General features: G+C 39.1%; 1 protein-coding gene across 2 annotated transcripts in view; it reads left to right on the top strand.

Annotated features, from left to right (window-relative positions):
• Positions 1 to 24,116, top strand: part of myg1 (myg1 exonuclease) — a 49,978-nt gene that overhangs the window by 16,332 nt on the left and 9,530 nt on the right. For both annotated transcript variants that reach the window (XM_020045130.1, XM_010904502.5), the window contains exons 3-6: positions 1,976 to 2,135; positions 8,870 to 9,019; positions 12,746 to 12,868; positions 16,238 to 16,419. In XM_020045130.1, the coding sequence (XP_019900689.1) occupies positions 1,976 to 2,135; positions 8,870 to 9,019; positions 12,746 to 12,868; positions 16,238 to 16,419 (615 nt within the window). The remainder of the gene's footprint in view (positions 1 to 1,975; positions 2,136 to 8,869; positions 9,020 to 12,745; positions 12,869 to 16,237; positions 16,420 to 24,116) is intronic.

The following is a 24,116-nucleotide window of genomic DNA, read 5'->3' as shown; positions in this document are numbered from 1 at the left end:
CTCTGCTCTTTGCGGATGATGTTGTCGTGTTGGCCCCTTCAAGCCAGGACCTTCAGCATGCACTTGGACGGTTTGCAGCCGAGTGTGAAGCGGTGGGGATGAAAATCAGTACCTCCAAATCCGAGGCCATGGTCCTCAGTCGGAAAAGGGTGGCTTGCTTACTTCAGGTTGGTGGAGAGTGCCTGCCTCAAGTGGAGGAGTTTAAGTATCTAGGGGTCCTGTTCACGAGTGAGGGAAGGATGGAACGGGAGATTGACAGACGGATCGGTGCAGCTTCTGCAGTAATGCGGTCGATGTATCGGTCTGTCGTGGTGAAGAAAGAGCTGAGCCGCAAGGCGAAGCTCTCGATTTACCGGTCAATCTACGTTCCTACTCTCACCTATGGTCATGAGCTTTGGGTCATGACCGAAAGGACAAGATCCCGGATACAGGCGGCCGAAATGAGCTTTCTCCGCAGGGTGGCTGGGCGATCCCTTAGAGATAGGGTGAGAAGCTCGGTCACCCGGGAGGAGCTCAGAGTAGAGCCGCTGCTCCTCCACATCGAGAGGGGTCAGCTGAGGTGGCTTGGGCATCTGTTTCAGATGCCTCCGGAACGCCTTCCTGGGAAGGTGTTCCGGTCCCGTCCCACCGGGAAGAGACCCCGGGGAAGACCTAGGACACGCTGGAGGGACTATGTCTCCCGGCTGGCCTGGGAACGCCTCGGTGTCCCCCCGGAAGAGCTGGAGGAAGTGTCTGGGGAGAGGGAAGTCTGGGCATCCCTGCTTAGACTGCTGCCCCCGCGACCCGGCCCCGGATAAGCGGAAGATGATGCGATGCGATGCGACCCATTTTCAATGCCCTGGCTGAGGGAAGGAGGTTCTCACCCAAGATTTGTGGGTACATGGCCCCGTCCATCGTTCCTTTGATGTAGAGAAGTTGTCCTGTCCCCTTAGCAGAAAAACACCCCCAAAGCATAATGTTTCCACCTCCATGTTTGAAGGTCAGGGGGTGGTGTTATCGGGATCATAGGCAGCATTCCTCCTCCTCCAAACTCAGCGAGTTGATGCCAAAGAGCTTGATTTTGGTATCATCTGACCACAACACTTTCACCCAGTTCTCCTCTGAATCATTCAGATGTTCACTGGGAATCTTCAGACAGGCCTGTACATGTGCTTACTTGAGCAGGGGCACCTTGTAGGCGCTGCAGGATTTCAGTCTTTTACGATGTAGTGTGTTACCAATTGTTTTCTTGGTGACTATGGACCCAGCTGCCTTGAGATCATTGACAAGATCCTTCTGTTTAGTTCTGGGCTGATTCCTCACTGTTTTCATGATCATTGCAACTCCACAAGGTGAGATCTTGCATAGAGCCCCAGACAAAGGGAGATTGACAGTTCTTTTTGTGTTTCTTCTATTTTCAAATAATCACACCAACTGTTGTCACCTTCTCATCAAGCAGCTTGGTGATGGTCTTGTAGCCCATTCCAGCCTTGTGTAGGTCTATAATCTTGTCCCTGGCATCCTTGGACAGCTCTTTGGTGTTGGCCATGGTGGAGGGTTTGGAATCTGATTGATTGCTTCTGTGGACAGGTGTCTTTTGGACAGGTAACAAGCTGAGATTAGGAGCACTCCCTTCAAGAGTGTGCTCCTAATCTCAACTTGTTACCTGTATAAAAGACACCTGGGAGCCAGAAATCTTTCTGATTGAGAAGGGATCAAATACTTATTTCACTCATTAAAATGCAAATCAATTTATAAAATGTTTAACATGCGTTTTTCTGGATTGTGTTGTTGTTATTCTGTCTCTCATTGTTCAAATGAACCTACCATTAAAATTATAGACTGATTATTTCTTTCTCAGTGGGCAAATGTACAAAATCAGCAGAGGATAAAATTTTTTCCCTCACTGTATTACATGCCTGTGGACCTTTTCGAAACTATGAAGCTTTTGGAGTTTGTTCTGAGAATTTACACGTCTTCTGCTCTCTTTACCCAGGACGTTCTCTGAAACGTTCCACACCCTGTGTCCAGAGAAGCCGTGGGTGACCAAGCTGAGCTCGGCTGGTCTAATATATTTGCACTTCGGAAGGAGGGTCCTGGCTCAGATCACTTCCCTGAAGGAAGATGACCGACAGCTGGAAGTGCTATACGATAAGGTGAGATACCAACGCTCACAGAGCAAAAAGGTTTACCTGTCTGCTTGAAAGTATGTGAAACCTACAGGGATGGTGATTATTTTTATATAAAAGTCATAAAATCTTAATCCAAACCCCAATTTGTATAAGGACATTGCAAATAAAGCACACACACAAAACATATAAACTGATGAGCAAAAACATTATGACCACCTGCCTAATATGCTGTTGGTCCTGTGCGTGCCACCAAAATAACGCCCCGCCAAGGCATGGAAAATAAGGACCTGCCAAACCGCCAAGGCATGGATTCTACAAGACCCCTGTAGGTGCCCTGTATAATCTGGCACCAGAACTTTAGCAGCAGATCCTTCAATTCCTGTAAGTTGTGAGGTGGAGCGGCCGTGGATCAGACTTGATGATCGAGCACATCCCACAGATGCTCAGTCGGTGGCCAGGGCAACACCTTGACATCTTCGTCATGTACCTCAAACCATTCCAAAACAATGTGGCAGGGTGCATCATCGTGCTGAAAAAGGCCACTGCCATCATGGAATACCATTGCTTTGAAGGAGTGTACCTGGTCTGCAACGATGTTTAGGTTGGTGGCACGTGTAAAATTGACATTCACATGAATGCCCGGACACAGGGTTTCCTAGCAGAATATTGCCCAGAGCATCACACTTCCTCCACCGGGCTTGTTGTCTTCCCACAGTGCATCCTGGTGCCATAATTTCCCTAGGTGTAAAATAACACTTGTGCCACAGTAGACCTTCTGTCGGTTCAAACCAGATTGGACAGCCTTCATGACCCTTGTGCATCGATGAACCTTGGGCGCTCAACACCCTGTCGTTGGTTTGTGGTTTATCCATCCTCGGGCCACTGACCACCTTGGCATTTACCTCGCTTATATAAAATACCAACAAGCAGTTACATTAACACCTGCCATAGAAATGACTATATCCATTGAGAATTTCCTTTTGACTAAGTTATTATATTAGGGTCATTCTCTAATTTAGGGTACATTTCATGTCAGCAAAAAAGCACAAGAGCACGGTCCTTTTTCAGTGGAACATTAAGTGTCTCAATATATTATATTAATTCAGTGTTACATATCTGTTATCTGTAGAGCTTAAACATGAACTGTTTTTATTTATTTTTTAATTAAAAACATGTTTTTACTTCAGAGTTTGTCAACTATGTTCCGGACAAACAGGGTGTTATAAAAACCATTCAATTCAGTCTTGCACTTGAAATGAAATGCAATTTAGAAGGCTCTTGAGTCTATTTCTGCCACACATACAATTGTTAATTAAAATGATTTTCATAAGCAACCTTTTTTTTAAAGATGAACATGCAATGCATTTATAATTGTCCTTATGGACAAGGATGTTTTCATCATAAATCTCCATTAAAGTTATTTTTGATCATTAAAAAAGATGTTATAGTAAACTCCAACCTATTCAAATATATAGGATGCTTAAAAATGTCAGAAAAATCAATATTGGCTATTTTAACTTTAAAAATCTAAGTGTAACCTAGGTGACAATGAAAAACACACGGTTGACACTAGTAACCTAGTTGACCGGACATAGTTAACCATGGACAACATTTTATTCATGAGACAGAATTTAATTAGCAAAGTTGCTTTCGGTAAAAACAAATTTTTTTAAAATCTAGAATTATTAAACAGTTCATAAATGCACATAATTCCACAGAGAATACATTGTAAGTGTAATTTGTTACACACTCACACAACTTTCAATTCACAAAGACCTGTGACGTAAAACCATCCTTTATGCGTTCAAAATTCTGAAATGATCAAACACTACACAGATATTCATGGGAATTTAAATATAGAGTGATCAGGAAATAGCTTTCAAATGTCCCCACAAAGCCTACAATCAATTCAATCAATCAATAAAACAAGCTAATTCTTATGGAATGAACTTAGTGAACTGAACGTCAATTATGCATTCAGAATGCAGTGACAAAAATACAAACTGCTACATATAATTTCATGGAGAACCTCCAAGTCAACACTAACTAGTCAATATTTGACAGAACAGGGATTGCTCATAGTAATAGTAATTATATAATCCCAAACAAATCCTTTTAAAGTTTTTTTTATGCATTCAGAATTCACTGAAAAAATTCAACACATACTCTTAGTAATTCATTTCTCAGCTCAATTCAAGTAATTCAACAATTCAAAAAAACCTTGAAAAGCTCTTCAACAGAACAGTAGGCTGATGCAACAGAGGCTTTAAAAAACAATGCTGTTCAAACTTATTTTTTTGCATTCAGTATGCAACGGTGAAACACTCCACGAAAAAAACATATTTCAGAGAGAATGCCTATAAGTTAGATCTTTGACAAATTTGACAAGATATCTTGATCAATTTCAACATGGCGGGAATTTACTGGCTTTGGAGGAGGAATAATTCGCAAAACATCTTCAAACCAGTACCAGTGCACATCATCTCTCAGGGACCAGAAAAAGCAGTTCACTGCACGTCCAACTTTACTCATGCACTTCACCTGCACATGAGTCTCTGTGATTTCCTGAATGGTGCCAGGGTAAATTGTCTCCTCATAGGTCACAACACACCACTGTCCAATCAATTGGGGACAGAATTTCATTGTCCTTGTTTGAGTGTACTAGAGGCAGTGCAGGGGTTGATGGCTGAACCTCAAAGCTGAAGGCATGTGTGTCTTCACACTGGCACTCAAACATTTGCCTGGTGGTACAAGGGCAACTTACTTAGTTGACAGATAGTTGAGCACTGGTGTAACTTAGTGGAAAGATAGTTGACCGTTACTTAGTTGACCATAACTTAGTTGACAATTTCCATGTTTCTTCCCCATAACAGAAATGGTGGACCTAGCCTAGCTAACCACATGTCAGTTTTTTGAGCAGGTTAATGTAAGAATTCAACACAACATTTTCATTATAATAAATAAAACTTTCTAGCCATGGCAATGTAGATAACATAGAGGTTTTGTTTGTATCATAGTTGACCAACATTTGTGGACACAAATAAATTAATATATTTTAAGTATTTAAATAAATAACTTATATTTTAAACTATTATTTTCCTTTAATATTAAGACTTTTGTAAAATATTGCAAAAATAATTTATTTATTTTAATGATTTTAATGGATGTTTTTGGACCCTAAACTTGAAATCGGACATGGACAAAACTGCACATTTAGGGCCATAATGACACATTTTAAGCAAAATGAAGAATATATTGCACACATTGTCTGTGTGATGTTATTTCATGAAGCAAGTTTACACATAAAACGAAATTTGATTGTATAAGTATATTTAACATCAGTGGACATGCAGTGTAACCTAAATTATAGAATCATCCATTACCTGTGTAGTTACTCAGCAAAAACGAGGATATTAACACACATTTGCCGGTAGAATTAAGAATTCATGCTTTCTCAACTTTCCACTAAATATAGTTGTTCTTTGAAATATGCCACTGTTTTTTGCAATAACATCTCAATTGATTTCCATAGCCACGGTTTTCTATATATATATATAAAAGTAGGCTATACACTCACCTAAAGGATTATTAGGAACACCTGTTCAATTTCTCATTAATGCAATTATCTAATGAACCAATCACATGGCAGTTGCTTCAATGCATTTAGGGGTGTGGTCCTGGTCAAGACAATCTCCTGATCTCCAAACTGAATGTCAGAATGGGAAAGAAAGGTGATTTAAGCAATTTTGAGAGTGGCATGGTTGTTGGTGCCAGACGGGCCGGTCTGAGTATTTCACAATCTGCTCAGTTACTGGGATTTTCACGCACAACCATTTTACTAGGGTTTACAAAGAATGGTGTGAAAAGGGAAAAACATCCAGTATGCGGCAGTCCTGTGGGCGAAAAATGCCTTGTTGATGCTAGAGGTCAGAGGAGAATGGGCCGACTGATTCATGCTGATAGAAGAGCAACTTTGACTGAAATAACCACTCGTTACAACCGAGGTATGCAGCAAAGCATTTGTGAAGCCACAACACGCACAACCTTGAGGCGGATGGGCTACAACAGCAGAAGACCCCACCGGGTACCACTCATCTCCACTACAAATAGGAAAAAGAGGCTACAATTTGCACGAGCTCACCAAATTTGGACAGTTGAAGACTGGAAGAATGTTGCCTGGTCTGATGAGTCTCGATTTCTGTTGAGACATTCAGATGGTAGAGTCAGAATTTGGCGTAAACAGAATGAGAACATGGATCCATCATGCCTTGTTACCACTGTGCAGGCTGGTGGTGGTGGTGTAATGGTGTGGGGGATGTTTTCTTGGCACACTTTAGGCCCCTTAGTGCCAATTGGGCATCGTTTAAATGCCACGGCCTACCTGAGCATTGTTTCTGACCATGTCCATCTCTTTATGATCCTCTGATGGCTACTTCCAGCAGGATAATGCACCATGTCACAAAGCTCAAATCATTTCAAATTGGTTTCTTGAACATGACAATGAGTTCACTGTACTGAAATGGCCCCCACAGTCACCAGATCTCAACCCAATAGAGCATCTTTGGGATGTGGTGGAACGGGAGCTTCATGCCCTGGATGTGCATCCCACAAATCTCCATCAACTGCAAGATGCTATCTTATCAATATGGGCCAACATTTTTAAAGAATGCTTTCAGCACCTTGTTGAATCAATGCCACGTAGAATTAAGGCGGTTCTGAAGGCAAAAGGGTATTATCCCAATAATACCTATATTATTTTACATATATTATTGGGTATTATCCCAATAATACCCGGCCACCACTGTAGTACTCCATTATACTCCAGTTCAATATATGTAAAACCACTTTCAAAAAGTAATACTTCAAATCATGACTACAAGCTTAGGCAAATTAGTGAGATTTGAGCTGTGTCTGGCATGTACTGCCTATTTTCGGTCCTGCTACAGAATCTTGATTCGACCCAGGATCTTGACTGATAGTCTGACGTTCTGTTCAAGTATATCCTGGTATACTTCAGACTTCATGGATCCCTTGATGAGCAGTCAACCTGCTCCAGAGGAGGAAAAATTGCCCCAGATCTTGACATTGACACCACCATGCTTTTGCTTTCCGCCAAACAAAACATTGGTTTCTATAAAAGAAACCTGAGTTAATCCTTATATTTTTCACCAACTCACTAAAGTGTGTTTTAAAAGAGATTTTAATCTAACTAGATCCTAAAGTATTTGAAAGAAGCAACACATTTTATAAAAGACTGTAAAGGGTAATGATTTTAGGGTTTTCCTCAGCTTGATTCTGTGACCGAGACAATAAGCTTAGTTTTTTAATTTATTTTAATGTAGTACTAGCCTATAGTCCATAAGTATTTTTGTAGAAGTTGGAAATCAGACTGGAGGTGTGCAATTTCTTTTTCAAAAGAGGGAGCCGTTGTGTATTTTACTGTTGTTAGCATGAAATGAAATGCGCAAATTCTTAGTTATGTATTTCATTAAAATATATAGAGCAATATAGGACCCAAGACTGGACACAGTGGAACTCCTTTGTGGACTACAAGAAATTTAGATTTAATTCCACCAGCTACAAAAACCTGTGTTCTATCATTAAGGTATTTTTTTAAACCAGAGGCAAGTGTCGATAGCCAGGCCCAATGAAGACCCTTAGATTGGTCAACAGAGCGACACCGCTTAATTTCTCATCTAAGACTTTGACAATATAATTTACAACCAGTGTAGTTGCTGTGATATTACTGTGCCCATGTTTAAAACCAGATTGAAATCTGATGAAAAGGCAATTTTCGGATAAAAAGGAATGTTACTATTTATTTACTGATGCCTCCAGGATTTTAGCAAGGGATGACAATTTAGAGAGAGGGCAATTAGTTATCATGGGCAATTAGTGTCCCCACTCTTGCAGCATATGAACCAACATGACTGTTATGATGGTTTTCCAAACTTTAGGGATAACTCCTGATATTCATTTTAGATAAGATATGTGCATTAGCGCTCTCCAGATCATTGGAGCAGCATGAACCAATTAGCCTGGATCTAGCATATCAGCCCCTGTGGTTTTTGTAGTGTCTATAACTAGCAATGATTCAAATACCTTTTTTTCAGTGAACAGACTCCGCATAAACCCTTAAAAAAATCAGTGTTCATGCATTATTTCCCCATTTTCACAATTTAGTCATCTGTCATTTGGTTTATAACCTTCCTGAGACCAATGTGCTCTCACTAACCTCTCTTTTCATCTCTGCATGATGTGTTTTGCATTCACTTGTATCGGTAACAGCAACTGACCAGGTTTCTTGTATATATCCTGCCCAAACTCTTTCCTAAAGATCCTTTGACTGGTTCAGTTGAATTATTTACCCACCTGATTCCGTTTACCTATTTGATTTAACCAATGCTACTTGGAGTTCTGCTACACACATGATTTCTTCTAAACCAACCATAAACCTTTTGTCAGATGAATAAGACTGGTTCGGATTAAATAAAGATTTAATGATTAACACAAAAAAAGTCTAATTGCACAAGGCGTTCACATACTTTCAAACAGCACTGTATACATTGGTGAGATTCATGTGCTGTGTGCAGCTTATGAAATTTGGTCGATTGACTTCAGCATTTAGAGTTGAAATAAAAAAATAAACATAAATACAAGCTTATTTCCCCAAATCCTCCAACCAGGAATTTGTGACAAATAAATAGTGGGAACTTAGTCAACTTAATAATGCTTGTGGTGTGCATTGTGTTTCCAAGCTGTATGAGAACTTTGTGGAGGAGGTAGATGCAGTGGACAATGGTATCTCCCAGTATGATGGCGAGCCTCGCTATGCCGTCTCTACTACGCTCAGTGCCCGAGTTGGACACCTTAACCCACATTGGAACAGCAAAAGCCAGGACACCGAGGTGAGTTCAAGCACACCTACTCAGATTGTAACAGAATGTTAACAGGTCAGTTAAGCTCTAAAATATGTTTTAAGCCACCGGGGGACAACTGTACCGATAGCCTTGCCTATCACCAGACCAGGTTCACTCAGGGCTTATTTACATACTGTACATACGCTACATTTTCCTAGACATATTGAAGAAGTCTCAAGAACAAGATTTATTTTGTTTTTGTAAACTTGCAAATATGAATCGCTTGAGACGCCACCTTCTGAGCTCTTGTGTGCTACATTTTGATCAAGCCCCCCCAGTCATTTGCAAGTGTGAAGACAATTGTATCCAAACTATATAAAGTTTCTGTGCAATTTGCGATTTTCACAAAGTTCATGCCCACGATCCAGCATGATAAATCTCGAACATGCCAGTGTAAATTAAAACTTTATGGAAATTATTACACAAACTAAAAAGTCTATCTAGCATTGTATTCTCTCTCTCATAATGTAAATAAGCCCTTGATCAAAGTAATAAAGGTGGCATCTGTAATAGGTGGAAATTAGCATTTACTTTGTGATTCCTACTCTGTGAATTGTGTGCCAGGAAGCTTTGAGATTACAATGTGTTTTTCCAAATGATGGGAATGTGTCCACATAAACCAGAAAGACTACCTTACCCTGCCCTACAAGTCCCCTAATTTATAAAATAATGATACACAATTGTGGGAGCCACTGTAGCCACATTGTAGCCTAAACATAAGATAGAAAACCTTGAAAAGTTTGGTTGTGATTGAGGTAGGCATGGCAGTGTAGGGAAACCTGTTCCTGTAGAGAAGCAGGGTATGCAAGATTGTGCTGTAACTGACCTGGAAGACCAGGTGTGTTGAATTGAGTTAATCATTTAACAGATCACTTGGTTCAGCCGGTCAGATCAACCCTGCTGGTCTCCCAAGTTGATTGAACCAAAATCCTGTGGCTCGCCAGGGACAAGGTTGGCTATAGGATGAAAGACAACCCAGTTTAATGGACCGATTTGAATGAAGATCCTGCACCTTTTAATCCTAAATCAAGCACTGGCTATGCTTGATTCAAGCAGTGTGGCACAGGGAATATATTCTCCCATAGACACAAGCACCTTTTGGTTCATTACCATGGTAACCTCAAGCATTTCAAAGGGCAGATGAAAATTATCTGTGATATTTTGCTCACAGAAAATGAAAATGTTCACTAGAAGATATTACTTGTAGCTAGGAAAATTTCTTTCAGAAGCAACAAACAGCATGCTTGTTTGTATATTGTGTTTTTGGCTGCAATTTATGGTAGTGAAAATTGGGTGGTTGACCAAGTTACTTTAATGGCCTGGACCTACCCTAGGCTAAAAAAGGTAGTTGAGTGTGCATCTGTTAGCACACTTTTAGCAACTAGTCTATTAATACAGACCTATGTTCGCACTTTTTTGGACTCAAAAACAGTTGGAAAAATACCGCTAGACGAAGAGGGGCTTTTTATTCCACTTTTAGATCGGAGCTCTCACTGCCAGAATTGTTTCCGTATAACTAGACTGTCTGCTTAAATCATGGTCTTAAATCATGGTCTGCTTAAACCAGCCTGTGAGTGAAACAAGTGTTCAGCGTCTATGAAAGGATGTTGAGCCATTAAACTCTGCATGCCGATCTGAAACTAGGTCAAAGACCTTGGTGAGCCCTATCATCCTGCTCAGATGGAGAGTGTGGGAGGGCAGGGCAAATCACACTGGAGATAAGAATCCTTTGAATTCCTGCCCTCCGGGTTCACTCTATTCCTATGTCCAAAATGTCACCCTATTTCTTATTTAGTGAACTACTTTAGACAAGAGCTGTGGGTATAAGTAGTACATTATATAGAGAAGAGCGACATTGAGGATGTACGCTATATGTTGCCTTGGCAACAACTACTTCCATTGTACCTATGGAGCCAGTTTTTTTGTCCATTTCTATTCATGTAATCCCATCTGATGGGCCAAATGCAGATAGATAACTTTGGAAAAAACGGCCTCTGGCGACTCAGTCTCAATGGAGTGTGTTTTCTTGCAATTTATTTTCAATCTCCTTTTTTTTCTCCCCACTGTTGTCAGTAAAGGATCACTTTCTATGGTCAGGGTGATCCAGTGGTCTAATCTCATGCCCTTGGTGCACATTTACTGCTGCGGCATGGGTTCAAAACCAGCCCTGGGATCTATATTTCCATACTCTGTCCATTGAATAAATCACTGACATTTTATTAATTATGATTGTAAGACCCTGGAAATGCTAAATAGGTTCTATTGAATTTTTTCTGTCACTGTGTCACTTCATGGAAAAAGGTTTCTTCTGATCCAAGCCGTATTTTTGCATGTGTGGGGAGTTATTGCACTTATATCTTGTGTTGGGCTTTTGTGGAAAAATTGCCTGCTGCCAAACTTTATGGAAGGAGCCATTTGTCAATGTCTCAAATGTTATACTGCTCACTACAATCCTCATTAAAATCCTTTGTGGGTCTCAAAGGGATCATATTTAGCACAAATGCTTGCTAACGCGACAATTTTTCAGACATGACTAGACTGATTTTGACTATTGTGAATCATGCTTGCCCAAAACACTACAGACCAGCATTATGCCACACAATCCTACTTGAAAAAACGCAAAGCCATGCCAACAGACCATACTTTGTTCTCTACAAGGAATCTGTGTCTAAACACTCCCCGAGGACAGATCAAAGTTGTAGCAGCGCAACAATATCCTGCCCCCAACATTCGGAGTAGCAAGCCGTCGAGTGAGGTCAGAGAAACATAATTGGCTGTCTGTGCACGTGCACATTTGTGTTGAATTTTCAGTGGCTCTCACATTGATATAAACCAGAAAAGGAACTAGGCAAGCCTAGTTCAGCCGGCCCGCACATTTTATAGCAGCCTTTTATTGTGGCCAGCCTAAGGCACACCTGTGCAATAATCATGCCGTCTAATCAGCATCTTGATATGCCACACCTGTGAGGTGGATGGATTATCTCAGCAAAGGAGAAGTGCTCGCTAACACAGATTTAGACAGATTTTAGACAGATTTAAATAGAATCTATGCCAAGATGCATTGAAGCTGTTCTGGTGGTTCCTGGTGCCGAACACATTAATGATACTATTTGGGCTGGTTTCACAGACACCGATTAAGCCTACAGTAGGACTAAGTTTAGGACTAAAACAACATGCTCAATGGAGCGTTCTGTTGAAAAATATTTTTTGACCTTGACTAGGCTTAATCCATGTCTGTGAAACTGGCTCTTTATGTTGGTTTTTCCTTTCATTTGTCATCTGTATGTATCATACCCATGGCCACAACCAGACTGAATCATATTTTCTTCCTCTGTGAAGGATAAGGAAAACAAGGTATTTCATCCAGAAACATTTAGGAGTTTTATTCGGGACTTGGTTGAAAAGCGCTACTGTTTGGTGGTCGTCTGAACACCTGTGGGGAGGGCCTTAAATGTATCTTTGAGATCTGGTTCAGTTTCAAGTGTGTCAACTATTTGGACCGAAGTCAAAACCAAAGGAAAAGCTTGGTTTTGGAGTCCGATTAAAAATGGCAACAAGTAGGAAAACTAGAGAACCTTTTCACATCTTCAAGTTTCCAGATCAACAAGTAGATGCCACCTGTATTCCATGCAGACATTTTTATCAGTTGTTCCAATCCTTGGTGATGTTCTTTGTTGTGACAATGTTTGTTTCTCTTTCTGTTGCATGTGGTAGGAAGGCTTCCACAAGGCCTTGGCCATGGTTGGAGCAGAGTTCCTGGATCGGGTGGACTTCTACCAGAACTCCTGGCTGCCTGCTCGCGTAGTGGTGGAGGAAGCTTTAAAGATGAGAAACCAGGTACGCTGAGGATTACGCATATGGATATTCACTTGCTGACAGACGGGGTGCTGTTCTGAAGCCACCCTCCATGTATTGGTCTATAAGAAGATGGAAATCCATATAAATAGAAGTGGTTTTTGTTACTGTATTCAATAAAAAAAGGATGCATCGGGATCTTAAGCACACATGCAAAACAAAATACAAATTGTGGGTTGTCTACTACAGGCGCATTAAAAAGGGACCTTTTTATATTCAGGGGCACCACTATTAAAATGACATGCTATTAAAGCTGAAGGACATAACTTTCAAAACAGGAAGTATTTCTGCCTCATTTTCCTAGAGATCTCGGCTGTCACTGGTGTGCTGTCAGTTCACTCTTATAGCCCATGTTATCTGTGCACTTTATTCAGCTCATCTAAAATAAATTATTCATCCGATCAGGTGAGTTGACATGATTGTTTTAATTATATACTAAAATGAATTAAACAAAATGTATCTGATGTAGCATAAATATAGAAACATGAGAATAGTTAGCTACTAGTCTAGAGTTGCCCTTGTAATGTTTTCCGATTACAGTACTACCAGCTAGGCTACTAAACAAAGCTAACAGCATGAACAGACGTCTAAAGTTGGTGAGCTGCTGAAATGAAGTTGCGGGCCATGCATTTTACACCTATGCCTTCAGCACTTTTCTCATAATTAAACCACATTCTAATAACCTCACCATGACACTATGGGGCTATAGGCTATATACATAACAAACCCATATTCACAATGACGATAACCTTTATCGAGTGGAATAAACTGATTTGACACTTGAATACAGGTGACTGAATCCATCAAGAATGTACCACTATAACGCAGTTTGACAGGATTCTGCATGGCGCATAGCCATTGCATAAACTAAATCAATGTCCTTACCAAATAAACACAAACTCACAATAACCAGTCACATCTACTCATATGACCACAAAGCAAGCAAAAATGCCTGGAGGAACACAATCAGGATTCCACAGGCTTCCCTAGAGATTCCAGCCATGCTGCTGGACCTAAACGCACGCATATGCCACCAAGCACACTCAAAGGCACAGCCAGCCACTGTAGGCTACTGAATCTGAACGCTTCACACCAGCAGCATTGATCTAAAGCAACAATAATACATAGCTATTAACAGGCCCGGCGCCAGGATGAAATTTGTCTGTTTATCAATCTCCTCTTGCTGTTTTTCAGTCCTAAATGCAACTAAATACAAAAACACTAAGCCCCTTAAGACCCCTCATGGCACCGACCCTGGTAGGAAAAATACATACAAATCCATCAAACCAACCAAAGCTGCTTATTGTTTGAAGCCACATTCTATCCTCCTTTCTTTTCTTTTTTTTTATATGAATGTTTTTGTAAATTTGCGACCAAATCTATTTCTTTTGCCATTCTGCCAAAAGGAACAATCTAAACAACAAATCTAAAGCACTCCAGCTAAAAATCTAAAGTTTCAAACAACCGGAGATAATGCTAGGTCAGGTGTCAGCTTGTTTTCTTCAGTTCGCTAACTGCTACTCCTATAGGCAACAGGAAAAATGTTGATGTAAGGCTAGGCCAGCTAGAAGCCTCCAGTGTGTCAAAGTATACGCCCAACACGACAAACTCAAATGTGATTGGTTAATTAATATGACAATCAACAACAAAGTCCTGTTCGCTTCAGCAGGAGAGGAGATTCACTCAGAATTCAGAAGGCCTCTAGTTTACAGCACAGGTGAAAAATCTAATTGGATAAAAGCTTTAATTTATATGAGATGCATTAGAAACAGCACAACTGAGGGAGAAAGTAGCATTGAATTTACGTTAATAGACTGATGGGAATGAACTTTGTAAAATACATATAGCGTTAATGAAAACATATATTAAATCATAAAAATAGAATTTTCCAATTCGGACAATCTTTAGGACAGAAGTGAAGGCCTTGCTTGCCCTGACGGCCCACCACTGCCAAAATGTGTCTGATGTAGCATACATACGGAAACATGAGAATAGCTTGCTGCCACACATTTTTTTTTAACTAGTCTCATTGCAATGAGAGTGACATTACCACTTATGTCCCTATAACTCCCATGAGCACTACCTACATACAGTGTTTGATTCTAGTCCATTTGTGTTAGGCCTATTGCCTTGCACGCCAGTGACCAACAGTGTGAACTAGACAGGCTACGATGTAGCACTGATAAACAAATAAAACATTATTTCCAAACAACAAAATGGTGGCTAGTGAAAATGCTGAGTGGCTAGTATCTTTGGAAAACCACTAGCCACAATGGCTGGGTGAGCCAAAAAGTTAATGTCAAGCACTGCTTGCTACTAGTCTAAACTTGCCCTAGTAATGTTTTCCGATTACAGTACTACTAGCTGTGCCAGTAAACAAAGCAAACAGCTTGTACAGACGGCAGCTCTCCTCTATATCCACAGAAAGTAAGCTAGTTAACCAAATTGGCCAATCGTTTTTGCCACGTAATTAGTTATAGCCAGTTACTAACAACAGTGTGAGGTTATTCTAGGCAGCTATCATTGTTTTTGCTGGCAAGCTGACGTTATTAGAAGCTGGTAGTAGTAGCAAAACTTGCGAACAACGTCTGCTGGATAGATGTACAGTAAGTAACTATTGCCATGTCTGTATAGCTGGCCACATTAACACTGACAGGGCAATTACTAACAACAGTGTGAGGTTAGCTAGGTAGCTAGCGTTTTAGTTAATTTTACTTAGTTATTTAACAGAAGAATTGCCACATCAGCATCGAAGTTTCATGCGTTTTGCTCCATGAGTTCCATCCATCGTGGATAGGCAGCTGCACCAGTGTTCATTCCGAACAGCCTCTATCTGCCTCTTTTACCAGATTTGCTTTCTTTTGATCTAAACCGTATTTTCTTAGGTACTGTTACATTCTGAACTTGTAAACATTTTGTATAGAATTAGCATCTAGCATCTCTTGCTGCTTGACCCACAAAATAAGTGTAGCCACTTCCTTACTTTGTCCAGCCTCAGCTTTTTGTTTGAAACGTCAAACCCATCACTTCCTGTGCGAAGGATAACATTTCCCGGCCACTGCGAGAGCCGACCACTTTTTTCCCTTACTAGCAGTACACCACTTACAGAGGTTTTTCAGATGCAGGCCTGGGACCATTTGATATGGTAGGAATTCATCCACAATCCAGATTAATAGAATAGGGATGTGTTAATGCAAAAAACCTAAGTACTTCAGCTTTAAAGATTTAAATAATTCTAAATTGGGTAATAGTAATTAGTATACCTGTGAATTTAATGCCAATATTGATGCAGTATGATTCAACACTGCTAATTTATACTACCTTTTAAATGAATTACTGGATATTTTTCAGGTGGACCCCAGTGGTGAGGTGATAGTGTTTTCACAGGGAGGTTGTCCCTGGAAGGAGCACCTTTTCTCCCTGGAAAAAGAGCTGAATGTGGAGACCTCTGTTAAATTCGTCCTCTACCCGGACCAAAACAGACAGTGGAGGGTGCAGTGTGTTCCCGCAGGACTACATACCTTCAGTAACAGGTACTGTATTTTTACGTGGTGCCCTAAATTATTTGACTGGTCCAAAGAGCAATGCTGCATTTATACATGCGTGCTTTATCTTGCTTTAAAAACAATGTTTTTACTTGTTAACTCTCAATTTATCTAGTGGTTAACAGTTGTTGGCTAGCAATCTAAAATCTGAGGTTTGTTACCAGCTTTGTTGTTCACCTTACTACTATAATGCATTGGATTAGATAAATATTAGATTATATAAAAAAAAAATAGGAGGTACTGTTCATTTACTGTTGTCCGAGATGTTGAAAAAATGAAGGTTGTCAACTATTTATGTTGCACTAGTCTGCTGTCTGATTTAGATTTTTGAATTTTTTGAGATGATCATGTATAATTCTAAAATTTTTGATGAGTGAAAGTTGTTTGTTAGAGCAGCAGTTCCCAACCTTTTCCATTTCCAGGTCTACTGAGAAAAAACAAATTTATTTAAAAAGCTCACTTAATGTATGACTCCATCTATCTCTACGCCAGGGTCCCATATCAGTCTCTATTCTTCACTTCATCTGTCTTTCACAAATTCCTACTGTCAACAAGACATTACAATTTTTTTTTATGTGTGTATACTGGATGTGACAAAGTGTGCTGATATTCTCTAATTAGTGAATTCAGTTTTGCTGTAGTCACTTCTATATACTTTCTTGAGTTTGAAAATTGTATTCAGTGCACTTGTCCAGGCACAAACACCTACACACCAACGCACAGACATACACACTGCAGCGCAAACTTACAACTCAGAAGTTAAATTGTGAATGTAGCCAGGCTTTTACCCCCTTTTAGTATAAATCACACTCACAGACTCCCTTCAGTTATTCATGGATAAGTAATTCTGCTTCCCTGGCCTTTTATTGTGGCCAACATAAGGCACACCTGTGCAATAATCATGCATCTTGATATGCCACACCTGTGAGGTGGAAGGATTATCTCAGCAAGGGAGAAGTGCTCACTAACACAGATTTAGACAGATTTGTGAACAATATTTGAGAGAAATAGACCTTTTGTGTACACAGAGAAAGTCTTAGATCTTTGAGTTCATCTCATGATTAATAGGGGCAAAAACAAAAGTGTTGCGTTTGTTCAGTGTAGTAATACCACTCTGGTCTTTTAAATATTACCTTTTCTCTTCAGAAGCTGGGGCATCAATATACTCCGGGAGTTAAGAATCCATCATGATGGATTAATGTTGTAAAAACACTTGAAATGCCGCTCCTCTAGCCCACAATTAATGATGAGCACAAAACTTGAAATGCCACATCTTTGAAAAAATATTGCTCAATACTAGTTTTCTCACTAGTACCTAAAACAAATGGGTCGCTTTCAATCCTCAATCAATATCCTTTCAACCTTTGCCACCACAGTAGATGTTCCCAGGAAATGGAGAATACAACTAACCTGATTAACTCTCTTACGATTATATGTGACAGCTTATGGGTTTGTAAGGCTCTAAATGTCTGTAATATTGGTGGTATCTTTGAATGCTGGCGGGTGATGCTTGTATGGCATTTAGCCTAATAGTTAGAGCATCTGACCAGTTACAAAATGTTTCAATCGAATCCCAAGCTGGCAAGGTAAAATAAAATGTTCTTGGTGTAAATCATCTGCTTAAAGTATATTTATAGAAATAATCATTTCTGTCAAGTACTGTATTCCACATGCAAATATAATCTGAAAATGCACCGTAATTAGTATATTGAAGGCAATCCTTGAGGATCTAATTGAACAGATTGGACCTCATTGTAACGCCTCTCAAATGCAGGCTACTTTATCAGCAAACATCAATGGAATTTTTTTGAAATATATCTTTCAAGTTTCAATGACGTGAATTTTTTAGCCACCTTAAGCATTCCTATGGTAGATTGTTACTGTTAATATAGCCCGACAGTAGACATATTTCCAGGCTGATATGTTTTCTTTTTTTGATTGTAACCTGTGCTTCTGTCCTCACCGGTCCCTAACATCCTTTTCCCATAGCAAAATACTAATGGATGAATTACATGCACTCATACTACCCACACATGCTTATCTGCACATCATCTAATCTGCCCCTTCATCCACCAATTATATTACTGTCACACTCTCTCATACACATTTCGTTGTCAATTCCAGTAGGGACCCAACATCGAATTGTACATTTTACCCTAAAGATAACCCCTAAACTGGAAATAGCTTTTTTTCTTTGTGGCGACCTGCTAATAAACATAATGGGGACCAGTTTGTCAGGTTTACTATCTATGTACAGTAAAACCATATTTACATACGTAACCACAGTCAATTTCACTGTTGTTCTCACCCTAAGCCCTGTTTGCAAATGTATGAAGACAAAGAGAAGTATACCAGAATTTGGTTGGCATGTGCCTTGTTAGGAGATGGTCAACAGTATTTGCTTCACCTGTGAGTGTTCATAATATTTTGGCTCATCAGTGTGTAAGTCTAGTGGAAATACATTTGATGCCGTATGTACATTTTAACTGTACTACAAGTTACTGTTTCAAGTATTCTTTGTACCGTAGATATCCCTTATTTTAACTTTCTTGCCAGTCTGTCTATCAGCTTGGATTGACTTGTAATCTCCTTATACTCACTTTAGAGACTATAGGCCAGTTTCACAGACACGGGATTAAGCCTAGGCTGGGACAAAAAAATCTAGTTTAATAGAAAATGCCATTGAGCTGGTTCTTTTTATCCTAGACTAGTGTCTGCAAAACCAGCCTTATCAGTGCTATTCCACCAGGGGCTGCAAAAATATATTATGAAGCAGTGCAGGATTTTGCTCTAAAAATGCACAGTAAAACCAATAAATGATGCATTGAGCAACAATTTTTTAAATGTATTATCCATTTATTAGCCAGTCGCAAAAGTGGAAAAGTAGCCTATAGAGCACTGATGAAAATGGCCGTAAAAATTATCCTGACGCTTTACGAAAACGTTTGCCTACAGGTAGAGCTGCACGATTAATTAAAATTATATTGATATCGCTATTTGAACGTGTGATTTCTAAACCACAGAAAGCTGCGATTTAATATTTTTTTATTTTTTTTTATGCTCAATCAAAATAATTATTTTTACTGGTGTGCCATTTTTACTATAATCATATTGATTTTAGAATCCATTTGCCTACTTAAAAATAATAATTCAAATTATTAGTATAGTGCTAGTATCGTGCCAGTCAACATGTTCCCTTACCTTTTGCTATTTTAAGACAGTAAACAATAAATGTCTCGAATCTTTCAATCAAAATATACATTGTTCTGATCTCACTCGTCCCAATTATTAAAAGTGAGTTAAAGTGAGTATTCTTAAAATATCCCAGTTCCGTGATGGTTCTATTTCCAATGAAAATGTGATAGCGCTCAACCCAATAAATTAATAATACATGCGGGTCGGGGTGATATTATCAGAATTAGCTGCAGGGACTCTGAACAACAAATTCTAACCAGTTTGAAGATGCGACGTGGAGTGTGGGGTGGCTTAGGTTTAAATGCCTCCATGCTTTAAACGCCCCCTCCATAATTCTACACCAAACCACCAAATTATGGTAAATTTCCACACATTCCTTGGTTGCCACTTCTTTTTTTTTTTACCAAAGTTTATCTTATTTTATGTCATTTTGAAAACATTGTCATGTGATGTGATAAAGGTAGACCTCAACATTTTTTGAGAAATAAATTATAATACTTTTTTTTGGTAATCCTGTATTATGGGGGTCATTTTGGGGCTGAACGCCCCTTCTCCTTTGGGGCAAAATGCCCCGGGGGTATTTTACTCCTGAGAATATATTATTAAAATATAACAAAATTATACGAAAACATATAATTGAAATTTAACAAAAGTTCAAGATGTTGCCTAATATTGCCTAAAGTTTTTAGTTTAATAGCTAATTTACTGAGCATATATTAACATCTAATATAATAGGCCTATCAATTGGCAATGATATTGAATGAATTGCTCAGTATGACTGATTTAATGTTTTTAACTTAATTATTTTGCATGGTTAACAAAAAATATTAAAAAATAATCAAAAGTTATTTGAAATTGTAATAAATGTTATACATAGCTTTTTGCCTTTGGATATTGGAATGTGCAATACGGTTAAAATTGGTTTTGTGAACTCACTTAAATACTGCTGTACTCCATTTACATAGTTTGGCATTAGACAAATTTGCAATAGAATGGGATCATTCTGCCCAATATTTTTTTTCCTAAATGTGTTTGTCTGACAATAGTCAATATGTTCATATAAAAATCTGACCAATCATTGCTTTTTTTCTGAAAATACAGATTTCCCTTAAGGGGGGCTTTTCCCCCCAAGTTACCCTACTGTGAAAGGATAATGTGGAGCAGGGCTTGATGTTAGGGAGAGGAAGAGGATCAATGAAGAAAATGAACCCAGAGGACGAGATTGTAGAGGGATGATTTGTTGCTGTTTGGGAATATTTTGGGTTCCAAGGAGATGTCCCAAACTGATGTAGGCCTAATATGCAAAACCTGTAAGATGGTGGTTAGAACAACACGCGGCATCACAACAAACGTATTTCAACATGAGTCAGTGCCATAGGGACTTGCATGAAAAATGCATGGCAAAAAAGTCTCTTGACCGAACCAAAAATACTTTGAAAATCCAGCCCGGACCAGCCAAACAATCATCAGTAATCAGGGATGGCAGAACTGTTTTATGATGGGGCTGGATTTCCTATATTTTATTTCCTATATTTTAATATGCATATTAGTTAAGAGGTAATTTAACTAAATATGCGGTCATACCAATATATGATGAATTGATCAACAACAGATAATTTTTTATTTATTAGTTTATAGCAAAAGTGGAAAAATAGCCTATAGAACACAGAAGAAAAAGGCCTAAAAAAATTACAAAATAATCCTTTATGCTTTAGAAAAACGTTGCCTATAGTCACAAATGTGAATCATCCCTCTTGAAACAGCTGGTCGGAGACATTTGCAAATGAAAAGTGCCCTCACTGGGACTTGAAGAAATAACAGAGCCAATCACATATTATTTAGCCAAAGACTTGTTCTAAACCACATCAAAATGGCATGTTAATTGATGTTCATCATATTGCAAATTAAATCGCAGTGTGTAGCAAACAAATCGCAATTAGATTTTTTTGTCTGTTTCATGCAGCCCTAGTTAAAAAGTTGATTCAGGTGTGCTAGTTCTGGGATACATCTAATCGATGGAATGGCTGGGGGTTCCCCAGGAGAGGGTTGAAGACCTATGCACTAGCAAAACGCAAAACTAAGGAAGAATAAGTCAGGAAGGATAAGGAGAGAGACATTCTGAAGCCACCATCTCTAAAACCATTCCCTTTTTCAGGGCCTCTCCAGTGCCCCTGTTGTCACTTTAATTAGCACCAAAACAGGTGACATTGATTCACAATCGCTTATTCTTCCTAACTGGACAGATTGATATCCCTGAAGTATAATTTACTCTGTGTTATACTGTGATTGTGCCTGGCCTATACAAAGTGGATACAAATTGCTCAACAAACAGTAAAGAGAGTTCATGACCTAACAAAATTGTCTTCATGTGCATTTTAAACTGTAGTTTAATAATTTTCCCACTGAATTTTATTCCTAAACATTCCCAAAAAGGATAGTCTGTATTTATGTGTATATGTTCAGTTAAAATACTTCAGACAATACTTTACTTCTATAATTTTTCTCATTTTCTTTATTTCTGAGATGCTAAGGCAGGGGTTTTGCTGCATCCCCCTGTACCCCTACTTCTGCAATTCTTGTATTCCCCCACCCTGGACTAGCTATTCCGGTCTCTTTCGATAAAGGGAAATGGAAGTGGTTATTGTTTAACACTAGAACGGCCAGGCCTTTCAGACCCCCAGTATCTGCCAGAGGTGAACACCGTCTGGCGTCATTAGCATACTAAACATCCCTATTAGCATGGACATTCTCCTGCAGCATCACCATCCAGCCAGAGCATCAGTTCATCTACTGGGTCATTATCAAACTATATAGAATTGTCAAAAAAATTACATCTTTGGTATTTTGTTTTGTGAATAATTATGTAGCTTAACACATTTGTAGAATCTTAATCTTCAGTAAAATATGCAGAAAGAGACAATGGGATGTGTGCAATTTAGTTTCTCAATCCCTCCTATAATAAAAACAGTAATTTGTGATACCTTTGTCGAATTGGTAATTGATGACAAGTAAACAATATCCTTGTTCAGTTAAAATACTTCAGACAATACTTTACTTCTATAATTTTTCTCATTTTCTTTATTTCTGAGATGCTAAGGCAGGGGTTTTGCTGCATCCCCCTGTACCCCTACTTCTGCAATTCTTGTATTCCCCCACCCTGGACTAGCTATTCCGGTCTCTTTCGATAAAGGGAAATGGAAGTGGTTATTGTTTAACACTAGAACAGCCAGGCCTTTCAGACCCCCAGTATCTGCCAGAGGTGAACACCGTCTGGCGTCATTAGCATACTAATCATCCCTATTAGCATGGACATTCTCCTGCAGCATCACCATCCAGCCAGAGCATCAGTTCATCTACTGGGTCATTATCAAACTATATAGAATTGTCAAAAAAATTACATCTTTGGTATTTTGTTTTGTGAATAATTATGTAGCTTAACACATTTGTAGAATCTTAATCTTCAGTAAAATATGCAGAAAGAGACGATGGGATGTGTGCAATTTAGTTTCTCATTCCATCCTATAATAAAAACAGTAACTTGTGATACCTTTGTCGAATTGGTAATTGATGACAAGTAAACAATATCCTTGGTATTTCATTTTGTGAATCATTATTTAGCATAATACATTTGTAGACTTACATTTTCAATTTACATTTGATGAATTAGCCTACACAATAAGCTGAATCTCCAATTGAAAAACAGTAACGTGATACGTAGCCTATATCATTTGTATTATGTTTCAGTAATAGCCTAATTAAGTTGTTGAATGGTCATGGAAATCTTGTATTTCATTTGTAAATTCATTCAAATTCAACCAAGTTCTGATCATTAATCTGGGAGTATAGTGCGTTAATTCATTGACGTCATGCATTCAGTGTGGGTTGATTAGCACCTGGGTACCATTTGGGTACCAACGCTAAGTGCCGTGGGCTACTGTTGATTTAAGTCGGAAAACAGGGTTAAAAAAACAAACGTAAATTATCTCTAAATAGTTTTCTATTTGTCAGTTTAGAATTGTGACAACAGAACAATGTAATATACGCCTATTTAGGAAAAGTCATGGAAGGTGGAGGGTGTAGCTTTCAAAACAGCAGTTTTATTTTAATCAAATGTAAATTGCTGTAGGCATTTGGTGGTTCTAGTGTTAAATTCACTCTTGTAAACATTGGAGGCAGGATTCTACACACTGCCCCCTGAACTATAATCATCCCAACTGGCAATAATCTACCAATCAGTCCTCTGGCGGCACACGATTTGCAACCTGCTGCAGTCGGACCTTCATCCGACCACATAGCAAGCCAATAGTCTGCAACGAGTTATCCGCCTGTTCGTGCTTGTTGGGTTGTAGTCAGAGGTGTAATCTTAGCTAGACTAACCAGCTGGCTCATGTTTAGCGTTGGCCATTGGCTTGATACTATTATTAGTAATATATATCATTTTGTTTTTCATTACTGGACATTATTCAGGTGACATCTTGGCTGTAGCTAGC

This window comes from Esox lucius, chromosome 17 (assembly GCF_011004845.1).
Source record: "Esox lucius isolate fEsoLuc1 chromosome 17, fEsoLuc1.pri, whole genome shotgun sequence".
In the NCBI taxonomy this organism is placed as follows: domain Eukaryota; kingdom Metazoa; phylum Chordata; class Actinopteri; order Esociformes; family Esocidae; genus Esox; species Esox lucius.
Note: the sequence above shows the minus strand (reverse complement) of the source record. Positions and strands in the feature narration are given on the sequence as shown.